At 43.6% G+C, this 26,116-nt stretch overlaps 1 protein-coding gene across 1 annotated transcript; it reads left to right on the top strand.

Annotated features, from left to right (window-relative positions):
• On the top strand, positions 1 to 16,968 carry LOC311299508 (E3 ubiquitin-protein ligase TRIM39-like). Its single transcript, XM_084423105.1, has 4 exons — positions 1 to 347; positions 15,411 to 15,650; positions 16,172 to 16,198; positions 16,348 to 16,968. Exons 2-4 carry the CDS (start codon positions 15,413 to 15,415, stop codon positions 16,884 to 16,886), a joined length of 804 nt encoding a protein of 267 aa, XP_084279231.1. The 5' UTR covers positions 1 to 347; positions 15,411 to 15,412; the 3' UTR covers positions 16,887 to 16,968.
• Positions 16,969 to 26,116: the final 9,148 nt, after the last annotated feature.

Raw genomic sequence — 26,116 nt, 5'->3', positions numbered from 1 at the left:
TCTTAGCAGCCTGCGCATAGAGATCAATGTATTTTGTCCAGTGCGAAGGAAAGATCGTTTTGAGGAAAATTATGTTGTAGCTTCTGGTGTTTAATCTGTAGTTATATGTGATAGGTGTTTTGTGTAGCAACAACGTTTAGTTCACGAGTTATTGAACGCGGAAGTCCGCGAATGTGCGAATATGCGAATATAAAACCAACTTTACCTAAGTACATCACTGTAGTTCAGAGACGGATTTAAAGAAAAAGTGAAACTAACTAACAACTGCAAAATGGACGCATGAACAACCTCTTCAAACAACAGAATATTTTTTGATCCGTTTAAAGAGACACATCTGATACTCACAGGTAAAAAGCCTATTCGGACGGGACTAGTTTAACATGGAGAGGTGGGGTAAAGTCTTTTTTTTTTTTTTTTTTTTTTACCAGAGCTTCTCAGTGATTTTAGTCCCGTCCGAATGTGCCATTTCATTAATCATTATACGGATGTCTGTAAAGATTACAGCGACTTTTACCTTCAGTAAAAAGGTCAGAAAAAACGAATAGACCCGCTGTAAATAGGCTTGTTTGAGATGCGCCTTGCCTCGCCTGAAATGTATGCGAGAGTAGGCGGTTGCAGTGAGGGGAGGAGTGAAAAAAGCGCAGGCAAGACGGACAGTTCTCTCTTCTCGCAGTGGATCTGACACCTGTGAGATCAAAGATGAATATCGCGGGATTCACGCTCGTGCACGCTAATAATCTGGATGTAATTTAAGTTCTGTTGCTTTTATATGAAAATAAATATAATGAACAAGACATCCAAAGTATAGGCTATAGTCTGGTAGGAAGGTCCACCTGCACCCGAAAGGTATATTTTTTTAACCTAGTTTTTTGTAATCCTTAAGGTGTCTAGTAAAGGAATTTTGATGTTCCCCACGCAAATTATTGTCCCATATGTGATTTTTTGTATCATCTTTTGTGTCCGTGCTTGATTTTCGGCTGTGAAAAATGAAAACTTTAAATCTACATAGAATCTGAACAATACATCCTACAGACACAATCCACCCCATTTTCTATTCGTCTTTGCATGAGGAATTGATAGATATGAGGATTGTCATGATTAGATGATGTATGGTGCATTAAAACTCAAATAAACGCAAAAAAATGTAAAAAATCCGTGACATTGGATCACTGGAACTCCTCCCCTATGGACCCTATTGATATATGTTTTCTAACTTTTGTATTTTTATAGTCTTTATGATGTCTAATAAGCAAATGTTGATGATCCCTACTTGAAAAATTGTCACATGTTGGTCCAAATGAACATCTCCCATAATAAGGAGTTACTATTCAAACCGTTATATTGGTATTATATTTATTGAAACAAAACAGAAAACCACTCATATAGTCAAATGTGTGTATATATAGGGTATAACAAATCCCCATAAACTGAAATAGAAAAAAGTGATTCTAATCAAAGGTCAAAAGGTCAAGGGCAATGATGTCCATTCATCATACAGCAGGTCTTCATAATCGACCTCTTGCTCCTCGTCTTCTTCACCATCTCCATCCATCTCCTCGACTGTTTCCTCCAGCAAATTAGTGAGTAAAGTGGGGAGGATAGGTCCACAAGGCCACACTGGTTCCAGGGTACCCTCTTCAGTCTTTTCCCAGCCTTGGCCAGGATCATGGGGCTTGGGACACCAGAATATCGGTGTGACTGCTCTCTTGTAGTTGGCCAGACGGTGGTCGACACGGTTGATGTGTGGGACCAGGTTGTCTCTCCTGGGCGGGAGCCGGGACAAATCCACCTTGAATCTGGTGGTAAGCGTCTCATCCTCTCCAATCATTTTTTTCAGCATGATGCTGCACACATTGTTCACAGATTTTTCGCGGGCCTGGCCATACATTACACATGTAAATACCTCGATGTCCTCCACCACATCTGGCTCCACAGAGCACTGATCACCAAGTTTTCTGAGGACATAAATAATTAGTACGTCGACATTGGGACCGGAAAGCACAGGCGGATCCTAAATGTCAGCGAACTGGCAGAATGTAAGGGGGCAGACTACTGCACAACAATACTCTGCCTATATGTCTTCACAGGAGAAGACGTTACAAGTACCTTTAGAGGCAAAGGGAAGGTTGGGCCTCTGAAAAAGCTGCAGAGTAATCCAAAGTACCATGCAGCCTTCAAGTGAGTATTTTAGTCAGATATCCTGTAGCATGTAATGGCAATTAATGCTTAACATAGGTATTGATACATTGTGACTTTGCAATACAAAACTTGGTGATCAGTGGTCTGTGGAGCCAGATGTGGTGGAGGACATTGAGGCATTTACATGTGTAATGTATGGCCAGGCCCACGAAAAATCTGTGAACAACGTGCGCAGCATCATGCTGACAAATATTATTGGAGAGGATGAGACTGTTGTAAAAGGACGCTGGACGAGAGATTTATGCATGCAACTCACTTTACTTTTCGGACAAACCGGAACCAAACATTTCAGACCAAAACAGCTGCAACCTAAACATGCAGCGAGGTGTTACCAAACGAACACAGATTAATTCGTCCTGAGCGGACATAACATTTTCCCCTCTCTGGGGGGTTCAACTATGAAAAGTAGACACAAAGTCCTTCAGGTAATCGGGCCGTGCCCTGGCGCGCACTGGCTGTGGAGAACACAGCTGAAGGTGAGGCGAACAGTGGTAGGGAGGCTGGGGAAAGGGGCAGCGACAATGATGATGGGGGCACTGGGTGTGACAACGAGGGAGTATCTTCAGGCTGTGCGGCTGCTTGTGGTATGGAGTCCTCCTGCTCCGCTCTGGGTTGCATTATGTCCCCGCTGTTCTGAGTTAACATTGCAGGAGGTGCTGGCACCTTCTGAAGGCAGCTGGCGTGCCAGTGGGTGCCATCATCTAGGAGGTATGTGGCTGGTCCCAGTCGGCGGACCACTTGCTGTGAAGTGGACCAAAATGATGCCATCTTGTTTTCCCTGTGCGGTTGGCGAGCTCTCACCCAGTCTGCCACAGCGATATCTGGTATCCTGACCTTCTTTTTCTTGTCAAACCACTGTTTCATCCACTTCTGACAGCGGGTGACTGAGGCTTTGACTGGTGTGAGTGTGTTCTGGACTGCGGTGGGGTGGAGCCTGTCCAGTGGTAGGTGTAACTCCCTACCCAGCATGAGCGAGGCTGGGGAAACCTCTGTGGTTGAATGCTGGGTAGCACGGTAGTGTAGCAGTGTTAGACGTATGGCTTGTTTAAAGGAACAGCCCTGGGCCTGATGTGCTCTGATGTCATTTTTTAGGGATTGATGGAAGCGTTCCCCCCTGCCGTTTGCCTGTGGGTGATACAGGGCTGTACGGATGTGTCGAATCCCCCTGTTCTCCAGGTATGAAGTAAACTCCACAGATACAAACTGTGGACCATTGTCGGTGGTAATGGTTTGTGGAAGGCCCCAGCGGGAGAAGAGAGACTCCAGAAAGTCCACAATGACCTGGGGTGCGTTTCCCGAAAGCATCGTTAGCCAACTATGGTCGCAAGTTCCGTCGTTATCAGCATAGTTCAACGATTTGGTGTTTCCCGAAACCATCATTCCAACGAACGTTCGCAAACAGCATCGCAAACTTGTGTGGTTGGAACGACAGCTCTCGAGCTGTGGTTAGAAGCATAGTTTCTAGTTTACATGAGATGTAGACTGAATAAATCCTTATCTTTAGCAAAATAAGCAAGCTGTCATTCAGTACAACCCGTGTTATTTAATTAGAATACATACAAATGTAATTTACGTCTTTTAGTTTGTCAAGAGATTTAAAGCACCGTTTTTGAAGACTGCGCATGTGCGGACGTGCTCTACTATGTAAGAACGAGCCAAATATTGAGTCTGGTAATAAAGCAAAATAACTGAGAAAAATTAGAAATGGTCTTCAGATGCCATGTCTGTAACTTATATGACAAAATCTAGCATTAATTTGATCTCAAACAGATTAATTAAAATAAGTTATTAGTCCACCACGTGCGAGACGTCATAAACCAACGTGGTTGAATGATACTTTGCGACATATGGTTTCGGGAAACAGTCGTGACTAGCTAGTTGATTTCTCCAATGATGCATCGTACTATGGTAGTTAAGCAGCGAGCTATATAGTTGTACGGGAAACGTACCCCTGGGAGGTGACGGAGCCGGTAGTGGTCAGCCATTTGGAGTGTAAACCATACACTACGACCAAGAACCGCTGATAGTGGGGGGCACCGTGGATCTCGCCACATATGTCTAATTGCAGATGCTCCCATGGTTTTGAGGGCCAGGCCAGGGGTTGCAGAGGTGGCGGGGGTCGACGACCAGTCTTTCCACTTTCAAGACATGCTGGGCATTCTTTAACAAGGGCCTCAATGTCTTTGTCTATGCCTGGCCACCACACCAGGTCGCGGCATCTCTGTTTAAGTTTCACTATTCCCAGGTGGCCCTCATGTGCCATGTCCAGCACACGGGCGTGAAGGGCCCCTGGAATCACGGTGCAAAACCCACGCGCCACACATGTCTCATTCCAACAAGAGAGCTCCTGCTTGACCAGAGAAAATGCTAACAGCTCCTCTAGTAATTCCCGTGGCCATCCCTGACGACTGTAGATGCAGAGCTGGGAGATAACTGGATCCTGTTTTGAGGCTGCCTTCAGTTCCTGTAGAGTGATCGTGGACTCGAGCAGAGTGTGTAGCGTGAGAATAATCTCACTTTCGATGTGGTTGACGCTGGTAGGCAGGGCCTGGGCAGGAACTGACCGAGAGAGAAGGTCTGCAACGACATTATCCCGGCCCGGGGTAAACTGTAGAGTATAGTTGTATTGCAGTTTCAGCGGCCTGTGCCCGGTGCCAGTAGAGTAAGGCCTGGTAGAGTAACCAGTAAGGCCTGGTTGTCTGTTCTCAGCGTAAACTGGCGGCCATAAAGGTAGAGGTGCCATCTCTCACAAGTCCACATACAAGCGAGTGCCTCCCGCTCCCCAACTAAGTATCTTTGTTCGGTTTGGTTCAGAGCTCGGGAGGCGAATGCAACAGGCCTCTCCACGCCATTCTGTACTTGTGACAGTACAGCCCCTATCGCCATGGCCGAGGTGTCACAGGTGACCAGGGTGTGACTGGATATGTCAAAATGTGCCAACACTGGAGGTGAGGTAAGTTGAGCTTTAAGAGTTTGCACTGCCTTGGTGCATTCTAACGACCAGACCCACGGCTCATCTCTCCGAAGCAGCTGGCGCAGTGGGGCTGTTATGGCTGAATAGTGAGGCATGAACTTCATGTAGTAGCCTGTCATGCCCAGGAATGAAGCGAGCTGGGCAGCCAAGGTCGGTTCAGGAACGGAGAGGATGGCCTCCACATTAGATTGAAGGGGAGAGATGCCCTCAGTGGAAAGTCGGAAGCCTACATATTCAATGGCCTAAACACTCTGCAGGCGACTGTCATGGATAGCCGTAGTAGCACCATGTACCACCACATCATCAAGGTAAATAACAACACCTGGTATACCTGCCAGTACTGAGGTCATGACCTTTTGAAAGCAGGAGGGGGTGGAGCTAAGGCCAAACGGCATCCTCATGTAGCGGAAAACACAGAGGTGTGTAACGAAGGCCGTCAGGTTTCTGCTTTCAGGGTTGAGGGGCACCTGGAGATAGCCCTCTCTGAGATCCAGTTTCGAAAAGACAGTGGAGCCGTGAAATTGTGCCGTGAGCTCCTCCGACGTGGGCAATGGGTATCTGTCTGGGATGACTACTTTATTTACTGCGCGGAGGTCCACACAGACTCGCAGAGCCCCTGTTTTCTTTCTTACCACAACCAAATTTGAAATCCATGGTGAAGCATCAACCGGCTCAATGATACTGGCATCCAGCAGCCGCTGCAGCTCAACAGACACTCCATCCCTTCAGGGCCAGTGGAATACGGCGCAGTGGCTGGACGACTGGCGTCACCGAGGAGTCAATGAGGGGTTGATGGGCAAAAGCAGACAGACAGCCCAGCCCTTCAAACAGTGATGACCACTTCTGATGTGGTCCGGCAGCGACAGTCATAATGGCAGCCCCCCCCTGTGTCAATGAGTGAAAATCCCAATGCCATGAACAGATCCAGCCCCATTAAATTCACCCCTCGTCAGGCCACATTGAAGACAAAGGAGGGCAAGACCCTAGTGCCATAGCTAACAGTCACTGTGATGGACCTCAACAAGTCCATTTTTGAGTTACCATACCCATGTAGGACAGCAGTGGGCGTGGACAGTGGACAGGAATGAAAGAACTTATGGTATGTACTGGCATTCAGAAGGGAGACACTTGCACCTGTGTCTAGCAGCAGGGGAATACACACTGTGTTTATATTCACTGTACATGACTTGAATTGCATGGGCCCCCGATGTTACATGGCGAATTATGGTGGGTGAACCACGGGGAGTGTGTGCATCCGACCTGGAGGGGGCAGAGCATCACATTTTTGCAAAGTGATTTTTCCTGCCACAGTTACGGCATGTGTGGTCATTAGCTGGACAGTGCCGGGCTCTGGTGGCATGCGTGTTTGATCCACAGTTACCGCAGGAAAACTGCCTTTGACGCTGGCCCTTGTTGTCTTGTGAGATGCATGACTGGGTCTGGGGCTGTGTCTGGTACATCCAAACCAGAGCTAGATGGCTGCTGCTGTTGCTGGTCATGTGACTGTGCTCTTATGCATACTGCTTGGCTTAATGATGATTCTGTCTGTGTAGATGCACATTCCGCTGCACTTTCAATTTGGAATGCAATGGCAACAGCCTTAGCTAGTGTTAAGTCGTCTGATTCGAGTAGCAACGTCTCCCTGATTTTAGCCTGTGTAGTGTGCTCAATCAGTTGATCGTGTATCATCTCATCTGTCAATGCGCTGAATTTACAATGGCTGGCTAAACCTTTTAGGTTGGAGACGTACTGATGGATGGACTCCCCTGGTAGTTGGTGTCGTTGTCTAAACATAAACCGTCTCAATAAAGCACTCTGTGGGGCAGCAAACTGGTCTTTTAAAAGTTTCACTGTCCCTGCATAGTCTGTATTTGTCCCGTTGCCAGTTAACGTCTCCAGTACCCGTTGTCCCTCGACTCCTAAACAGTGCCTCAGCAATGCTGTTTTCCGAACTGCACTCACGTCAGCTAGTCCCGTAGCTTGTAGGTATGTTTCAAAAGACTGATGCCAGTGATTCCACGGTATTGTAGGCTCACCGGGAAGTGCGAGGAAAGGAGGTGCAGGAGGAAGAGAAAATTCAGCCATCCTCGTCGCCAATTGTTGTGTATAAAAAAGGATGCTGGACGAGAGATTTATGCATGCAACTCTCTTTACTTTTTGGACAAACCGGAACCAAACAGTCCCGGCTCCCGCCCAGGAGAGACAACCTGGTCCCACACATCAACTGTGTCGACCACCGTCTGGCCAACTACAAGAGAGCAGTCACACCGATATTCTGGTGTCCCAAGCCCCATGATCCTGGCCAAGGCTGGGAAAAGACTGAAGAGGGTACCCTGGAACCAGTGTGGCCTTGTGGACCTATCCTCCCCACTTTACTCACTAATTTGCTGGAGGAAACAGTCGAGGAGATGGATGGAGATGGTGAAGAAGACGAGGAGCAAGAGGTCGATTATGAAGACCTGCTGTATGATGAATGGACATCATTGCCCTTGACCTTTTGACCTTTGATTAGAATCACTTTTTTCTATTTCAGTTTATTCTAATGGGGATTTGTTATACCCTATATATACACACATTTGACTATATGAGTGGTTTTCTGTTTTGTTTCAATAAATATAATACCAATATAACGGTTTGAATAGTAACTCCTTATTATGGGAGATGTTCATTTGGACCAACATGTGACAATTTTTCAAGTAGGGATCATCAACATTTGCTTATTAGACATCATAAAGACTATAAAAATACAAAAGTTAGAAAACATATATCAATAGGGTCCATAGGGGAGGAGTTTTTTACATTTTTTTGCGTTTATTTGAGTTTTAATGCACCATACATCATCTAATCATGACAATCCTCATATCTATCAATTCCTCATGCAAAGACGAATAGAAAATGGGGTGGATTGTGTCTGTAGGATGTATTGTTCAGATTCTATGTAGATTTAAAGTTTTCATTTTTCACAGCCGAAAATCAAGCACGGACACAAAAGATGATACAAAAAATCACATATGGGACAATAATTTGCGTGGGGAACATCAAAATTCCTTTACTAGACACCTTAAGGATTACAAAAAACTAGGTTAAAAAAATATACCTTTCGGGTGCAGGTGAACCCCCCCTTCCTACCCTACTACTACTTGTTATTTAATTCCATTCCAAATACATGTTTATCAATCATGTTTTCTTTAATACATATGTGCAGTACCAGTCAAAAGTTTGGAAACATTACTATTTTTAATGTTTTTGAAAGAAGTCTCTTATGCTCATCAAGCCTGCAGTTAAAAAAAACAAAAAAAAAACAAAAAAAAACCAGTAATATTATGAAATATTATTACAATTTAAAATAATGGTTCTCTTTTTTAATATATTTTAAAATGTAATTTATTTTTGTGATGCAAAGCTGAATTTACTTATTTGATGAAATACTTATTTGCAGCTGTATCATACAAATAAATAGTTAAAAAATCATACATTGTGATTTCTGGATTTTTTTTTTTAGATTATGTCTCTCACAGTGGACATGCACCTACGATGACAATTTCAGACCCCTCCATGATTTCTAAGTGGGAGAACTTGCAAAATAGCAGGCTGTTCAAATACTTATTTTCCTCACTGTATATATATATATATATATATATATATATATATATATATATATATATATATATATATATATATAAATTACATTGCATAACCCATAGAGATCGCGCTCTCAGATAGTTTGGGAATATTCACACATAACGTATACACATAAAACATGATATTAGAGTTTTAAAATCAAATATTTTAAAAGAGAACAATACATCATGGTTGTTTAAACCAATGAGCATTAAGCTGTGTCGTCAGCAAGTCGTTTCCCATCGTGCTTTTGATCAGCGCAGTTGGTGGAGAGCAACTGCGCTCGACTGCAGAATCCGACACGTCCGCCTTGAGCTCGTGAGAGATTTTTGACATATGTCAGCATGACATCAGAGCAAGGCGGACCGCACTCGGACACATTTCTAACCGGCATGCATCTCGCGCTGATCACCGGTGATCGGTTCTGCACAGATTTTGCTCATCTCAAACAAGCCTAATATGTACATAAATATTCCATCATTTCCTGTTTAAAAGTAGTTTCCCGCAGTTTTTCAAGTATGGAGACGCTTGAAAAAGCATTCAGTTGCGTTCTAGGCAGTGGGACAAGTGTTCCCTTTCGAGGCGGTAACTTCGACATTACGTCGTGTGACATATATGGGAACTCCTCCCCTTCTCCACTTTTGCTGAAATCTTATAGGCTAACGCCAGCTGGAGACAGCTGGCCAATTGACGCGAATATGCAAATACTGGCAGGACCGCGGGCAGTATAAATTGCATGGGCGCGACAATTACGTCAGAATCTCTTTCTTCACGCTTAAATCATCGTGCTACAACTCAATTACGGAATTCTAGTCATCGTAGAAGGTGCAATTAGAAGATCCTTACCTTTCTTCTCAGCAACCGATGGCTTCTACTTGTCGGATCTGTTCGGGCCCTTTTGAACCGCACGACACCCATCGGTTTTGTGTCGCTTGCTTGGGCCTCGCCCACGCCGAGGCGGCATTGATGGAGGATCCCACGTGCGCCCACTCCGCTGATCTGCCAGTGCACGCCCTCCGAGCCAGGAGGGAAATGGCTCGAGCAACAGCGGAGATTGGGCCCACGTGGAAGGGCCCACGCTGGCCACGGACAAGGAATTCGACGCTGTCAGCTTCACGGACGTGAGCTTCGGACCACAGCTTGCCATCCAAGCCATGCAGATTTACGGCCCCTCAGGCAGATAAGGCCTACGGAGCGTCAGGGGAGGCAGCCTCAGCTCTCCATGCCATGGCTATACTCCAGTTATTCCAGGCAAAGCTGCTCCAGTCCCTAGATGGTGTCGCCTCTGTGGACGCTGACGTTATCCGGGATCTCCGCTCGGCAACGGACCTCGTGCTGATGGCCACCAAGCGCTCCGTGCAGGCCATTGGCCTCTCAATGGGATTCCTGGTCGTCCTTAATAGGCACCTATGGCTCACATTAGCTGACCTAACGGACGCGGACCGGAAGATGCTCCTGAACACTCTGATTACTCCCTCCGGCCTCTTTGGTGACTCCGTGGAGTCAGTCACGGAGCGTTATTCGGAGACGCAGAAGTGCGCCAAGGCAATGAGCCATTTGATGCTGCGGCACGGGCCGCCAACACAGCTTAGATCCCGTTCTACCTTGGCTCTCACCAACCTCGAGGTCCCGCTAGACAGCCCGCTGCAGTGCCCCGCACCGAACCAGACGCTCGGCCGGAACAGGCAGTGGCCGGGACCGGGGAAGAAGAAGCAGGGACAGAGAAGGAGCCCGCACCGTGAGAAGATCAGCGCATCTTCCTCGGCATCCAAGCCGTCTACCTGACAGAGCGGGCAAGAGGAAGAGAGAGCGCGCTGGAGGTCCCGCCCCAAATCGCCTTGTTCTGTTGCATCAGGTCCCTCATGTTACTTAGAGCGACGATTGCAATATGTTTGTGAATGTGGTTCCTGTTCTTGTGAGAAATGCAATAAAAACATGTATCCCTTCACAAAGGGAGATTTTTCTTCCTCTTACACCTCACTCTGTGTCAACCGCCCTGCCCCAGAGCAGCACGGAGCCACAGCCCATAACTATAATGGCATCTCGTGGGCACGAGAATGCCAACACTACACACAGCCCTCCGCGAGCCGCGGGGCTCCAGCCTAAACACGGCGCCGTTAGAAATAGCGGCGGCCACAGAGCTAACGCGCCCGCTGTATCACTTTCTGGATGCGTGGAAGGCTATCCCGGGGATTTCGCCATGGGTACTGGGCATAATTCAGAACGGTTATTCTCTTCAGGTTAGATGCAGACCGCCCCGCTTCCACGGCGAGACAGGAAGTTCACAGTTTGCTCGAGAAGGGAGGGATAGAGCTTGTCCCTCCGAACGAGCAGGAGAGCGGATTCTACAGCTGTTAATTTGTAGTGCCAAAGAAGGATGGGGGACTCCGTCCGATTCTGGACCTGAGACCCATCAACCGAGCGCTTCACAAGCGCGCGTTCAGAATGACAACACTGAAGCAGTTCCTGGCACAGGTTCGTCGTGGGGATTGGTTCGCTTCGGTGGATTTAAAGGACGCGTACTTTCATATCCAAATAGCCACAGGGGCTTCCTGAGGTTTGCTTTCGAAGGCACGGCTTATCAGTACTCAGTGCTCCCGTTTGGATTGGCTCTGGCTCCCCTCACCTTTTTGAAGTGTGTAGACGCGGCGCTTTCTCCCCTCAGATCGAGCGGAATACGTATCCTAAATTATCTGGACGACTGGCTGATTCTAGCCCACTCAAGAGATGTGCTTATCTGTCATGTGGAAACGCTGCTTCGCCACCTGGTTACGCTGGGACTGCGTGTAAACGTGCAGAAAAGCGTGTTCACACCGAGTCAGACCAACATATCTGGGTGTATGTTTGAACTCGGTGACGATGCGAGCCCGTCTCTCCCAAGAGCGCATGAAGTCAATATCATCGTCACTGTGCCGTTTCAGACCGGCCAGGTCTGTGTCACTGAGGGAATATCAGAGGCTACTGGGACTGATGGCAGCAGCTTCTTCAGTGTGCCATCTGGGTCTGCTGCATATGCGGCCGCTGCAGTTTTGGCTGAAAACTCGAGTCCCTCCGAAGGCGTGGTCTTCCGGCCACAAGCGCATTATGGTTACTCACAGTTGTGTCTGCACTCTGAGACCGTGGAGCAACCCGGAGATGTTTAGCTCAAGAGTCCCTCTGGGTATCGTGACACAACGCACGTGGTCTCGACGGATGCGTCAACCTCAGGCTGGGGAGCAGTGTGCTTGGGCATGCCTGCCTCAGGTCTGTGGTCAGAGTCGCAGAAAAAGTGGCACATAAACCGTCTGGAGTTGAAGGTGGTATCTTTGGCCCTCGAAGCTTTTCGGTCACAGTTGGAGCAGCAATATGTACTGATTCGAACCGACAACACGTCTGTGGTTTCGTACATAAATCGCCAGGGCGGCGTGCACTCCAGAGCTCTGTTCAAACAGGCAGCGAGTCTTCTGCTGTGTGCAGACCGACACTTTCTCTCCGTAAGAGCGGCGCACATCCCCGGTCTCCTGAACCGTGGAGCGGACATGCTTTCGAGGAATGGGATCCATCAAGGAGAGTGGACACTTCACCCTGGATTGGTTCAAATGATTTGGGATCGGTTTGGGAGGGCAGAAGTCGATCTGTTCGCAACGAGCGAGAATACGCACTGTTAGAAGTTCTTCTCACTATCTCACTCCCCTCTGGCGGGGGATGCCCTGACATCGCGCTGGCTGGAAACCAGGCTTTACGCGTTCCCTCCAGTGAAGATTCTGCCTACGGTATTATGCAAAATCAGGGAGGAGAAAGTGTCTGTGATCCTCGTGGCCCCGAACTGGCCGAATCAGCCCTGGTTCGCGGACATGAGGGAGTTATTGATGGCCCCCCCATGGGAAATCCCCCTCAGGAGAGACTTGCTATCTCCAGCGAACGGCACGAAATGGCACCCCAGCCCCGAGCTGTGGAACCTTCATATTTGGCCACTGCGGGGACTCTTATCGAGCGAGACACCCTGCATTCACGAGTGCTGAGCACTCTCTTGGAGGCGCGCGTGCCTTCTACCAGGCATCTCTACGCTTTGAAATGGGGATTTTTCTCGAAATGGTGCCAGGACGTCGGTGTCGACCCGGGTAGCTGTTCCGTGTCGGATGTTCTGCGCTTCCTTAAGCACAGAATGAATAAGGGGAGTTTGCCGTCCACGCTGAAGTTTTATGTGGCCGCTATTGCTGCCTTTCATTCCCCGGTTGACGGGCTGTCGATCGGTAAGCACACACTGGTGATCAGTTTTCTCAGAGGAGCTAGGAGATTATGCCCTTCACGGCCGCCTTCAGTACCGCCGTGGGACTTAGCCCTGGCTTTGAGGGCCCTGTCTCTTCCACCGTTCGAGCCGCTAGCCTCGGTCGCGATTAAGGAGCTTTCCCTGAAGACAGCTTTACTTCTCGCTCTCAAGCGGGTTGGTGACCTGCAGGCGTTCTCGGTGAGTAACGACTGCATCTGTTTCGGACCGGACGACTGCAGCGTCACTCTTCGGCCGAGACTAGACTAGGTCCCGAAGTCCATCAACACACCGTTCAGAGCACAGGTTGTTTTCCTGCCTGCCTTATCTGCCGAACCATCAGTCTCGCATGAACCTGACACTCAGAGTTGTTTGCCCCGTCAGGGCTTTACGGATGTACAAGGGAACAAGGGACGTGGGGTTTCTAAACAGAGGCTTGCTCACTGGATTGTGGATGCTATTACTTTGGCTTATAGTTGCCAGGGGAAAGATTGTCCTCTTAACATCAAAGCTCATTCGACGAGGGCGATCGCCTCTTCGTGGGCCTGGTCTAGAGGTATGTCTATACAGGACTTATGTCTTGTTGCTGGCTGGTCTTCTCAGAACACATTCGCCAGGTTTTATAAGTTGGATGTACCCTCTGTAGCGTCTCAAGTGCTTTCGAGGAGTTGAGGTTTCCTCATGTGTTAAGCTTGCAGTAGTTACCTTATTGCTAACTCTGTGTTATACTTATGCAGCTGTCACCGCAATGCCGTCGACACTGTGTTAACTCATTCTATTGTGTTGTGTCTGCCCTGAACATTCAGTGCAGCCTTCCTATTTCATTGCGTTGAGATATGCAAATTTTGACAAGGTGTAAGCAGGCATGCTATTGGCCTATTTCCGCCTATCAGATACAAGTTTTCCTAGCTGCGCAGCTATTGGCTGTAGGAATTGTCTGTCTTGAGTGGTGTAGCTTGACTCTGTTTGGGTTACCTCACTGCTCTGACGGCGGGATTTTATACAGTTCCCATATACGTCACACGACGTAATGTCGAAGTTACCGCTTCGAAAGGGAACGTCTCCGGTTACTATCGTAACCTCGGTTCCCTGAGAGGCGGGAACGAGACATTACGTTAGCCGCCGTGCTCGCTTGTTCGGCTATTTAGCGTTCAGCCGTGATTCTGACGTAATTGTCGCGGCCATGCAATTTATACTGCCCGCGGTCCTGCCAGTATTTGCATATTCGAGTCAATTGGCCAGCTGTCTCCAGCTGGCGTTAGCCTGTAAGATTTCAGCAAAAGTGGAGAAGGGGAGGAGTTCCCATATACGTCACACGACGTAATGTCGAAGTTACCGCCTCGAAAGGGAATGTGAGTGTTGACAGGTTTGGATATATTTTTGTTGGAAAATATATCAATTGTAATTTCTAAACAGCAGGTCAAAGACCAGTGAGTTTGAGTCTCTCGTTTCATAGGAATGATTGTGTTTCCCTCATCAGTTCTTATTCTTATAGATTTAACCAATTTAATATAAATATTGAAAAATATTGGGTTTTAAAATATTAAGATATAAATGGTCATTAAAATATAAATGGTCATGATTAACATTAAAATATAAATGGTCATGATTATCTAATTTGTTTTTAAGTCTGATAAAAAGAAAAAATATATTAAAATAACTTGAACGTCATTAACAGTGAAGAGTGAATGAACCGTGTGCTCTTTGAAATTTTCTGATGTAAAATAATATAAAGTACAACTAAATCTGACTCGAGGTAAGATATCATTTAAAACTCAGTGACTAAATACACACTTATTTGAAGCAAATTGGCTTAGATGTTTCTTATCAGTCTATTGATCATCATACAATAAAATACATTTTCTTGAAAACGAAGAGGGAAGAACAATAGCAGAATCTTCACCAACATCAACAAAAGCAAGAAAAACCACGAGTCGGAGTGTTGAGTATATACGTCCATATAAGTAAAAAAAAAAAAAAAAATACAAGAACAAGAATGAATTAGTGTGCGAATGACTTTCACTCTTCTCATATTTAATATGTACAGTTCAGGAATGGACAGTAGCAGACAATAAAATATTTTTAAATAATTCAAATCAATATTGCTCCTTCATGTGTTTATTTATTTGGTAATTGATCATATAATTAGCTTCACACTAGGGACTGATCAGCTGGTCTGGGTTCATATTGCAGTAATGATCTGGTTCTTCAAAGTCGCCATCATTTGTCTCAGTCTAGGGATTCTATGGGATTCTAGTCTAGGGCATCATGGGATTCTTTATAAACAGTAGAAAATAGATCACAAAGTCTTTACGACTATTGTTTCAAGTGTGTCCAAACTTTATTTATTTTCATCATTTCTCTCTCCAGTGATGTCTTCCTCCAGTGGTCCACTGACTGAGGAGCTTCAGTGCTCTATATGTCTGGACGTGTTCACTGATCCAGTCAGCACTCCATGTGGACACAACTTCTGCAAGACCTGTCTGAATAAGTGCTGGGACAACAGCCAGACCTGCAACTGTCCATATTGTAAAGAAACATTCCAGCAGAGACCTGATCTCAAGATTAACACCACACTCCGAGAGCTCGTAGATTATTTTAAAATGAAAGGTACTGCAGAACAGGAATGACACTTTCATGCTATTCTGTAAAAGTTTAATATTTGTTATTTAAGAACCACATTATTGGTTCTTAAAACATACGTGGAATGTTGTTTGTAATCATACGGTTGTTTTTCCCAAAATTCAAGACAAAAGCATGATGCAGCACAAACATTAAGTATAGAGATACAATGAGGAAGAAAAAAGGCTAAAAGTATATTTATTGCATGAGTAGAGGATTTCTGTCTGCAATATGAAAAAGAAAAAAATCACAAATTTAAGTTTGTCTGGTTCCTGTTGCACTCAGAATAACACTTATATTAAAGAGTGTCTTAAACCTACTTAAGGTCTAATCCAGTGGTTCTCAAACTGTGGAGGGAGCTTGATAGGGGCACACATAAAATATTTAATACAACTTAATGTAGTTTAATATATTTAATGTAAAATATATAATAATACCTTAAAGCTTGTAGTTCAACACATAAACATGTCAAAGATCTGATGGTGTTTTATTGTCGTGTGTTTCTACAGAACTGAAGAGGAGACAGCAGTATGCAGGTACAGTGTGCTGTCTGCACTACACTAGATTACATTCAGATACTCACAGCTTCATCACTGACCGACAGTATGATTAACAACTCAATATTAAAACAACATTCTTAATCAACATTCTCCAGGTTTTTATTTTTTATTTTATTTTTTTTCAGTGGATGTGACTCTGGATCCTGATACAGCTCATCCTGAACTCATCCTGTCTGATGATGGAAAACAAGTGAGACATGGAGACATTATACAGAAACTCCCAGACAAACCAGAGAGATATGATTACTATGTAAGTGTCCTGGGAAAGGAGGGATTCTCCTCAGGGAGATTTTATTTTGAGGTGCAGGTGAAGGGAAAGACTGCCTGGGCTTTAGGAGTGACCAGAGAATCCAGTAACAGGAAGGGAGATATCACACTGAGTCCCAGTAATGGATACTGGACTGTGTGGCTGTTCAATTGGAATAAATATGCAGCTATCTCCAATCCCCCAGTTCCTCTGCCTCTGAGGGTGAAGCCGCAGCGGGTCGGTGTGTTTGTGGATTATGAGGACGGTCTGGTCTCCTTTTATGATGTGGAGTCCAGCTCTCATCTCTACTCTTTCACTGATCAGTCTTTCACTGGGAAACTCTATCCATATTTTAGCCCATCCTTTAACTATTATGGTACAAATTCTACCCCACTGATCATCACACCTGTTGAGTAAATTCAAGTAAAATAAATGATCCTATCCTGCGAGTATGATGTAAAAATGTACTTTGAAAATTTTGTAATAACAAATCTAAAAACAATATAGGTATATGCTGCTAGTCAAATGATAAGAATCTATTTTTTCTCATATATTCTGCATTTATTTGTGTAGAATGTATGTGAAAGTATGGTAAATGTGTAGCAGTGAAGATTAGATTTAGATTCAACTTTATTGTCATTACACAAGTACAGGTACAAGGCAACGAAATGCAGTTTAGGTCTAACCAGAAGTGCAATAGCAGCAAGTGCAGGATATACAGTGGTTCATAAGTGCAGAACATGGATATGTACTGAATAAATATAGAGTTGAATACTATTATAAACAAAAATTTACAGATAGATTGTCCTATGAATATAATATACAGATAACTATTACTGTGAACAGAATTTACAGCTAGATATGTACTGAATATAATAATATACAGATGGCTATTACTATAAACAGAATGTTTACAGATAGATATGTACTGAATATAATATACAGATGGCTGTTACTATAAACATAATTTTACAGATAGATATGTACTATGAATATATATACAGATGGCTGTTACTATAAACAGAATGTGAGCATAATATACAGATGGATATTACTATAAACAGAATTTTACAAATAGATATATGTATAAGTTAGGCTAATGAGCAGTATAACAATGGATTTAAAGTAGTGCAAATAAAGTTTGGACAGAAGCTATCCGAGTGAGTGCAGTGGAAAGTAATTGCATATTACAGTTAAGGTACGATATTGCAATGTATATATAACAGTCGGTACTGTAAATAAACAGTCGGCAGTGCAAATGAGCATATTCCAGTCAAGGTAGTAGTGCAAGATGCATATGTAAACAGTTGTTACTGTAATAACAGTCAGCAGTGCAAATGAACATTATAGTATTGCAAATAACAAAATGGAGGCAGGTGTGAGGAGGGAGAGGAGAGTCAATCAGTATATAAGGGGAGTGGGATCAATGAGGGTTAGAGTTTAATAAAGAGACAGCTCTGGGGAAAAAACTGTTCTTTAGTCTGCTGGTCCTGGTCCGGAGGCACGAAGGGGTGGATTATGGAATCCACTGCTGCTTCAATGTAGTTAACTTAGTTAACACTAATGATTTAACATTTTTCCTTTTTCCAATGAATATTTTTCCTTCTAAATATGAAATGAGTTGAATGACTTCTCTAGACTTACGATATTTTACTTTGTTATAAAAGTTACCAGTATGATTACTGAAATGTTCTTTTCATGTATTCTCTAATTTCTGATATCTGAATGCATTAACAGTGCTTGCTCATTTAGCCCGGCTTCCAGAAATGAAATATGGAAAGATGTTTTGTTTTGTTAAGAAAGATCCTCAACATGTGTCACACTTATATCTGTTTCTAGCTGACGAGTTAAGGTTAAAAACTATACGTGACTTCACCTGATTTACAGAATTGTACCTCTTTCATGTGAATCTCTCTTGAGAATAAAGTGAATATTATCTGTACTTCTTCCTGAGGTAGTTTGTCCTGATAATAGTGAGCTCAGGGGCCGGTTTCACAAAGCTATTTTAGACCGGTCTATAGTGTTAGACAAGTCTAAAATTTGCTCATAGACTAGGCTAATGCAAGTTAGACTGTTTCACAAAAATAAAGACTGACTTAATTTAGACCAAAAAAATTAGACACCTAACCCCCAGGCTAACTTAGGTCTAAGACTCTGTTACCTTGGCAACCAGCAGTAACAATCAGTTACATTACAAACAGCCAAAAGAAAAGGGAAAATGGCTCATAATTTAAACATTTCTTCTTGTTACTACATTCTCCGCTAAATGTACCAAGTAAAATGTCCTTGTAACTGTTATACTCCTCCAACAAACACATATTCTCCGCTGGGGTAAACTGCACTGAGCGGTTGAATGCGCTTACTCGATCCGCCATGTTTTTTGTTTTGAAAAGTGTCTTATTTTACCCAGAATGCATTACAGTGTAGTCCTACTTAAGATAGCCAGAGTCTTAAGTGCTTTGTGCAACGGTCTGATTTAGATGTTTATCTGAAGTCTGACTATCTACTATATCTAAGCCATAGTCAAAGTCTATCTTTGTGAAACCGGCCCCAGGCCCTCTTTAACCTTGGAGGAACTGCGATTCCCTAGTGCTTTTGTGTGTGCGTTGGATGTTGTAGGTCCTGTGGGAGCTATGGGACACTTTGGCATGCAACAACAGACCTGAAGACGCTTTTCTCTGACCTCCGAGGTCACCGCAGACCTAAATCTAGGAATCGTGTGACAACTATCTTACACAAAAGAAATATATTTGAAATATATTTTCAGGATATATTTTGGAATATATGCAAATATTTGAAATTGGCCCAATAAATATATTTCATACTTATATTTCATATATTTTTGTTATATTTCAGAATATATTTCAATGTATTTTTTTCTGTATGGGTCCCCAAAAGTGTCAAAAATATATGTGGCATATATTCCAAATACATTGAAATATATTCTGAAATATAACAAAAATATATGAAATATAAGTATGAAATATATTTATTGGGCCAATTTCAAATATTTGCATATATTCCAAAATGTATCCTGAAAATATATTTCAAATATGTTTCTTTTGTGATTGGCTAAGAACACATATATAGTCAAGCAAATTTCCACACATGGATAGATAGGAGAGTATGTCGCCATTATAATGGCGACATACTCTCCTATCTATCCATGTGTGGAAATTTGCTTGACTATATATGTGTTCTTAGCCAATCAGAAACTGCAACTTGAATCAAGGACATAGCTTAGACCTTGTTGTAGGGTATAATTGCTGTGATCTTTGTAACTGTAAGCGGGGCGTCCTACAAACTCCAGTGTGAATTTTGAAGCTGACTTCTGCTGATGAAACTGCAAACTATCTTCAAACCTTTCTTTAATTTATTATAATTCTGACTCTGGGTCTTCATTCATCAAATCTGGTTCAGGGTCTTTGACTTACAGTAGCCTATGTCTGAATTCACAGTATTCATAAAACAGTAGGTAAAAAGTAGATGGATGACCTACTTCTTCTGCCAAAATTCTGAAGTTTACAGATACTTTGCTATCCATTGGCCATGGGAGGAGAGTCATGAATGACAGAAAAACTACACAATTCACTCTATAGCTCACATGACAATGCTAACATGGCAGTGGATGTAGTACATTCAGATTGCATTCATACTCTCATTCATGATTGATAATACTTTATTCAAACAATCCACATGCATCCATTTATACATATACAGTATGCATTTATATATGAAACTGTTGTAATCTGTGAATCTACAGTTTAAAATATTTGCATAAATGTTATGAACTTAAGACCTATTTATGTATCTTTGTTGTTTGTGTTTGTTTGTAAATAATGTTCTGTTATGTTGAGAATAAGAGTTTCTGTGAGTTTTGGGGGTCACCTGTGGATTGAATTGTAGAGCAACTCCTAGTGCTCCAATAATAGGATATTCTAGAAACTTAAAAAAAAAAACCTATCCTTTACTGTAATATGAAATATTGTTACTGAAAGTTTTATATAACATAATTAAAATAATTAATTTACATTTCAAACAAATGTTACAAGTCCAAAAAAGTAAATACTGTCATATTAAGAACATTTATGTCAGGAATAATGTAAACTACAGCTAAAAAAAAAAAAAAAAAAAAAAAAATGGCTGCCAAAAATTGTAATATTGGGAGTTGTCAATATGGTTTAAAGACACTTCAAGAAAATATTTATTTGTTATTAGTTTGTTCAATATTAAAATAGTTCAACATAAACCTATTTTATTTAATAGCTACTTTGATGTTTAACATTACAATGTCTACGTAAGATATCCTCCAGAGATTCAGACATATCTGACCTCAATAGAGTAAGAGTAAACATTTTTTTATTTATCTGAGACCACAATTGTTACATTTGTAAAAATCGATTTGTCTTTCGATTTGTCTTGTCGGCTAAATTTGTATATTTAGGCATAAACAAAAGCAGATAGGGTTGCAATTTTCACTGCAATTGAATATATGGTAAAGCATATATGAAATATGAGACACTGTCTGTTCCTGAAACTTCCATTTTAATGGGAGATGGAGAAAAAATTATGTAGAATACTTGTGCTTTTCCAAAATAGTCGTGAAAGCCTGCCCGGTTTGTTAATAATAGCCTCTGCTATGCTCACTTTATTTAACTTTAATAATACACTGCTTTCATAACTTTCTAAATAATCCATTGCAATAATCAAATGGGGAGAGGATACAATTGAAGCATATGAAGTTAAACCAATCCAATCACGCCATGCTATGTTAAGTGCAATGACATGTTCTATGACCCAGGCTGGGATGCTTGAACAAGGGTCCAAAGCAAGGGCCAAGTCTGACATGACGTCTTAAACGGGCAAAGACCCTAATGATGATGGGCCTGGCACATACAGAGGCCAGATTTTGTGAATTATCTGTCATTAATTCCACTGTCTTTTGTTAGCATAATCCAGCTTTATTAAAGGGGTGGTATAATGCCCTTTTCACAAGATGTAAAATAAGTCTCTGATGTCCCCAGAGTGTGTATGTGAAGTTTTAGCTCAAAATACCCCACAGATATTTTTATATAGCCTGTTAAAATTGTCAATTTTTGAAGTTGAGCAAAAACGCACCGTTTTGTGTCTGTTTCTTTAAATGCAAATGAGTTGCTGCTCCTGGCACAGAGGGCGGAGCTACAAGAGCTTGCACTCACACAGACATGCACTGAAAATTTCTAAAACTTTTAGCCTTTTATGTTCAAACTGGAGTCAGACAATGATGGAGAGACTCAAGAAGAAGTGACAACATGTAGACAACATTTCTGAATGATTAGTTGATGAATTTATGTAGCTTATGTGTAGTTATCTTCTAGTCATTGATTAGCTTATTCAGTCTTGATAATCTATAAATCGTGTTCAGGGGGCGGGGTTTATGTAAATTTTATGGTGAGTGATGTCACTAACCCGGGAGGAATGTCGTGTAGTCCCTCCCTACCAGCCGTTTGTTGTAGTCCTAAAAAAGCGATTTCGTTAAAAGAAAATCTCTCCCTTTGCTTTGAACTTTGAGCGTTGTAACTTTGCAGATGTTGATATGCTCAAACAGCAACATTACTCACTAACTAAAGTTAGAAAAGTGAAATCATAATCAACCACCCCTTTAACAGTGGCGTACCAGACACCCCCGCAGCCCCCGCGGTGCGTGGGGGCCCCGCCTCTTTGGAGGGCCCCGCCCAGGCCCTTCTAAAAGGCGTTCACACACCACATAGGATAGAACGTGTTTTTGCTTTGAAAAACTCAAGACGCGGCAAATGAATTTGAGATGAATTTAGAATGCCGTGTCATGCTGGAGAAACGGCACGCAAAGCGTGAAGGTAGTGCAATGATTGAAAAAGTACGTGAAAAACTCTTAATAATGCTAAATAATTTTCTAAAACAGCAATCAGGGAAAATCAATTTTCTCTTACATTTGACTTGTCATTAACACTATAGCCTACAGTGATGCGCGGGTTGATCCGAAATGAGCGGGTGCCTGCGGTCCCCCGCGGTTACGAGTCATCCAAAAATATTTTTAATGATATTCGGGTCGCGGTCGGTCGGGTCGTTTGAAATAAAGATGCCAATTAAACCTTTGTAATTTATATATTACTAGACACTATTTTCAATGTAATACATAGGTCTACACTTTATTGGCTGAATAACTGGCAAGAAGTACGATGACGCACGAGCTCAGTCTGCAGGTAGAGATGGAGGCGGCAAGAGAAAAGGTGAAGACTGGGGAGTGGAAGCTGTGGGAGTGTGGGAGACATTTGCCGAAATAATGAAAGATGATGACCAAAGTGCTGGTTTTGTCATGTGTACTTCTTGCGATGCTATTTACACATTTGATAGCCACAAAACTGGCACGACCAACCAGGCACGGCGCCAGGATTTCAGTTTTGGATAAGCCAGACCAATTATGGGTGGGCCTTAAATTAAAAACGTTAAATAAAAAAATAAAAAACGTTATCCAATCACTGCTTAACTTAATAACAAAAAAAATATTGACTAATATAGCTGTTATTATCTGTGCGTGCGTATACATAATATAGATTTTAATAGCTTGATGCTCTTTAAATATTTTGTTGCATTGTTAAAAGTTTCGGTGCATAGGATGGACCTATCCGCGATCACTCTCCATGGTTCAAAGAAGAGCGCTTTGGAATCTCCATTATGCACCTGGGCTGCATTTTCCGAAAATATTGTCTATTAGCGCGCTATGAAGACTCTTAAGGTATAACTTAACTAAAGGTATACTACCACTAATGTATAGGCTATCATTGCTAGGCGTCTTCAGGGCTATCATCATCCACTCGCGAGGCAGAGCTGCTGAGAGGCAGAGGCGCTGGCGCCCTCCAACGGCGCTGTTTTTGGTAAAACATGATTTTGACGACGTTTTGTTTTATTGAAAACTCTTTTTAAAAGATTTTCGTTTTGTATAAATTGTATCTTAATTTTGATCAATGTTTTATCAATCAATTGTCTACTTTTAAACGAAAATATTCAAACCAAAATAAATAGGCTACTCTCTGATTATGTAATCCAAATGAAATGTGCATTTCTCTCTGGCGTTCATGGCGAGTCCGAATTGTCAACTTCATCTTTGCAGCGACACAGAAAACACCAGTTTATTACTAAACAATTAAATGTCTCCTTGCTAATTTAGACACATTCATAATCATTACTTTAACCGGTTCTTTGTGGCAAGCTTTATGCGTGCGGTCATAACGCTTATTATCCATAGGCTATAGCCTATTTAAGTAGGCTAATTAAATTAATATAAAGGGGCGATTTGTCCACGAATGGCTTAAATGAACAACTACTAGTCGACTAGAAAAAAAAATATTTAGTCGGAGGTAGCCCTTATTCCACATATTTTCGAACCAGCAGGCCATTCTGGGTTGAGCGAGCGACCCTGCGGAATGAGTGAGCGGAGCGGAATAGGTTCAGCTCTCCGCTCACGAGCTCGGAACAAACCCGAACCTCACTGGTTGCTGAACTTGCACAGAAACATCAAAATAGACATAGCCAGCTTTTTAAAATTGTTGTTAAAACTAAACATTTAGACTATTTACAAATTATGAGCTTATTGAAGATTTTTTATAATTCTTGACAAAATTAGAATAGCCTAGGCTATATTCTTTTTTTTCCCAACGACGCAACGAAGAGCATTTACTACTTTAAAAAAATGCGGGTCAGGAAGCGGGTCGGGTACAATATTTTATTTTTCTTTTTTTTTGCGGTCCGAGTTGCGGGCGGGTTAGTTTAAAACGTCGGTCGGGTGCGGGTTGTTTGTACATTGACCCGCGCATCACTGATATGCATAGCATCGCTGCTGGTGGGAGGGGCCCCGTCGCCTTCTTTGCGGGGGGGCCTCAGAGATGTGCGGTACGCCACTGAATGCAGTATATGACACCATAACACTCCCCATGCTGAAGGATTTCTCCTCTCTCCTGCTGTAGATTTACTCATCCCTGTGCAGCTCTAGAAACACCAGGAACTGGTCTGAGATCAGTGTGAAGACTGATGAGAGTCTGGAGACTCTGAGGAGAGCTCTGACTAAACTGCAGGACTCTCTACAGGAGAAACTCACGCAAACTGGTAGAAATATCAAATACACCGCACAGATACATATATTTATCATCTTTTAATATCAGTAATGAAGAATGAGTCTGTTAAAGCTGAAATAAGAGAAGTGTGTGATCATGTGTTTGTGTCTCATTATCATCTCAGTTCTTCTTGAAGAGAGCAGGTCATATTCATCTCTAATTTCAGGAAACATGCAGTAAATTCATCTTGTACTAGAAGCTTCATCACTGTAACCAGAACCTTGAGGCTTTAGTAAATCTGTGAACACTTTTAGATGAGAAACAACAGAAAGAAACATTCATTCCCTTTCGCAGTCACTCCGAGTTACGTCGGATGACGACGAATGGGGTTTCGCTTAGAAATCCTATCACCTTCGAGTATATAAAACGAGCCAATGGCAAAGAAATGCCATGGGTCTGCGGAATTTGCATAGCGTAACTCCGCCCCACCCTGGGGGTATATAAGGAAGTGCGCTGGCAACATGCAGATATGTTTTCGCTTCGGAGCCAAGTTGATGTACTTCACTCCACAGCCAATCCTGAGATTCATCTCTTCATTCTCTTCGAGACGAGCCTCTCTCCAAGTGTTGGTGTGACAGCGAGTTCCAGCGAGTGCACATTCCCTGCTTATCTGTGCAGTGATTTGCCAGTGTGTGTGTGTTCTCTCCCTGGTGGCTTCAGCATTTGTGGAGAAATCTCCTTTCTAAAAGAGCTTGCACGTGGCACGTCTTTTTAAAGATGCCTCGCCCGTGCACTTCTGGTTGCGGTCTTCTCATTTCTGACTCTGATGGGCACAATCGCTGTCTTGTGTGTCTGGGTGTAGAGCACGCTAAGGCAGCGTTTGTGGATGAGTCATGTTCCCATTGCGGGAACATGCCCATCGCACGGTTGCGGTCGAGACTCAATGACCTTCATGGTAGAGTCCCCTCATCCGCACCCCGATCTACTGGCTCCACGAGAGCTGGTACTTCGGCTGGCGGCCAGGGTGACCTGAGGGTTACGGTGTGGAACAAAGCGGCGACTATTCCACGCTCCACACCGTTCCTCTAGCGCCGTGCAACCCGCGAGTGTTTCGAATGAGCCCGCGGTACAGTCCTCTGACTTGCCGCGGGTCTCATTCGGCGCTCCAGAGGAAGATGTGATGTCGATCGCTGCATCACAAGGTGGGCAAGAGTCCTTGGGAAGTGAGGATTCGGCTGTGCTGCCAACTTCGGGTGTGCCAGCATTGCCCGAGTCTGATCCCGAGATGACTGCCATGCTTTCCCGGGCAGCCGCGGCCATCGGTCTTGAGTGGTCCCCGCCACCTGGTCCGGTTTGCTCGCGGCTGGACGATTGGTTTTTGGGTGCCGCCGCTGATCCTCGTCAGCGCGCGACCTCAATGCCTTTCTTCCCGGATGTGCATGAGGAGGTCACGAGGTCCTGGAAGGCACCATTGTCTTCCCGTGATCGCTCGGCGACCTCCTCCGCCTTGCCTCCTCTCAATCAGGCGGCCGCCAAAGGGTACACTGGGGTTCCCCAGGTTGAACGCTCTGTTGCGAT

Source organism: Rutilus rutilus (genome assembly GCF_951802725.1).
Source record: "Rutilus rutilus genome assembly, chromosome: 11".
Lineage (NCBI taxonomy): Eukaryota > Metazoa > Chordata > Actinopteri > Cypriniformes > Leuciscidae > Rutilus > Rutilus rutilus.
This window is presented reverse-complemented; position numbering and strand designations above follow the sequence as displayed.

Coding starts and splice junctions, on each gene's coding strand:
- LOC311299508 (XM_084423105.1), top strand. CDS start 15,413: ATGTCTTCCTCCAGTGGTCCACTGACTGAGGAGCTTCAGTGCTCTATA. Junction 15,651..16,171: donor AGATTATTTTAAAATGAAAG/GTACTGCAGAAC, acceptor GTGTTTCTACAG/AACTGAAGAGGAGACAGCAG. Junction 16,199..16,347: donor GAGGAGACAGCAGTATGCAG/GTACAGTGTGCT, acceptor ATTTTTTTTCAG/TGGATGTGACTCTGGATCCT.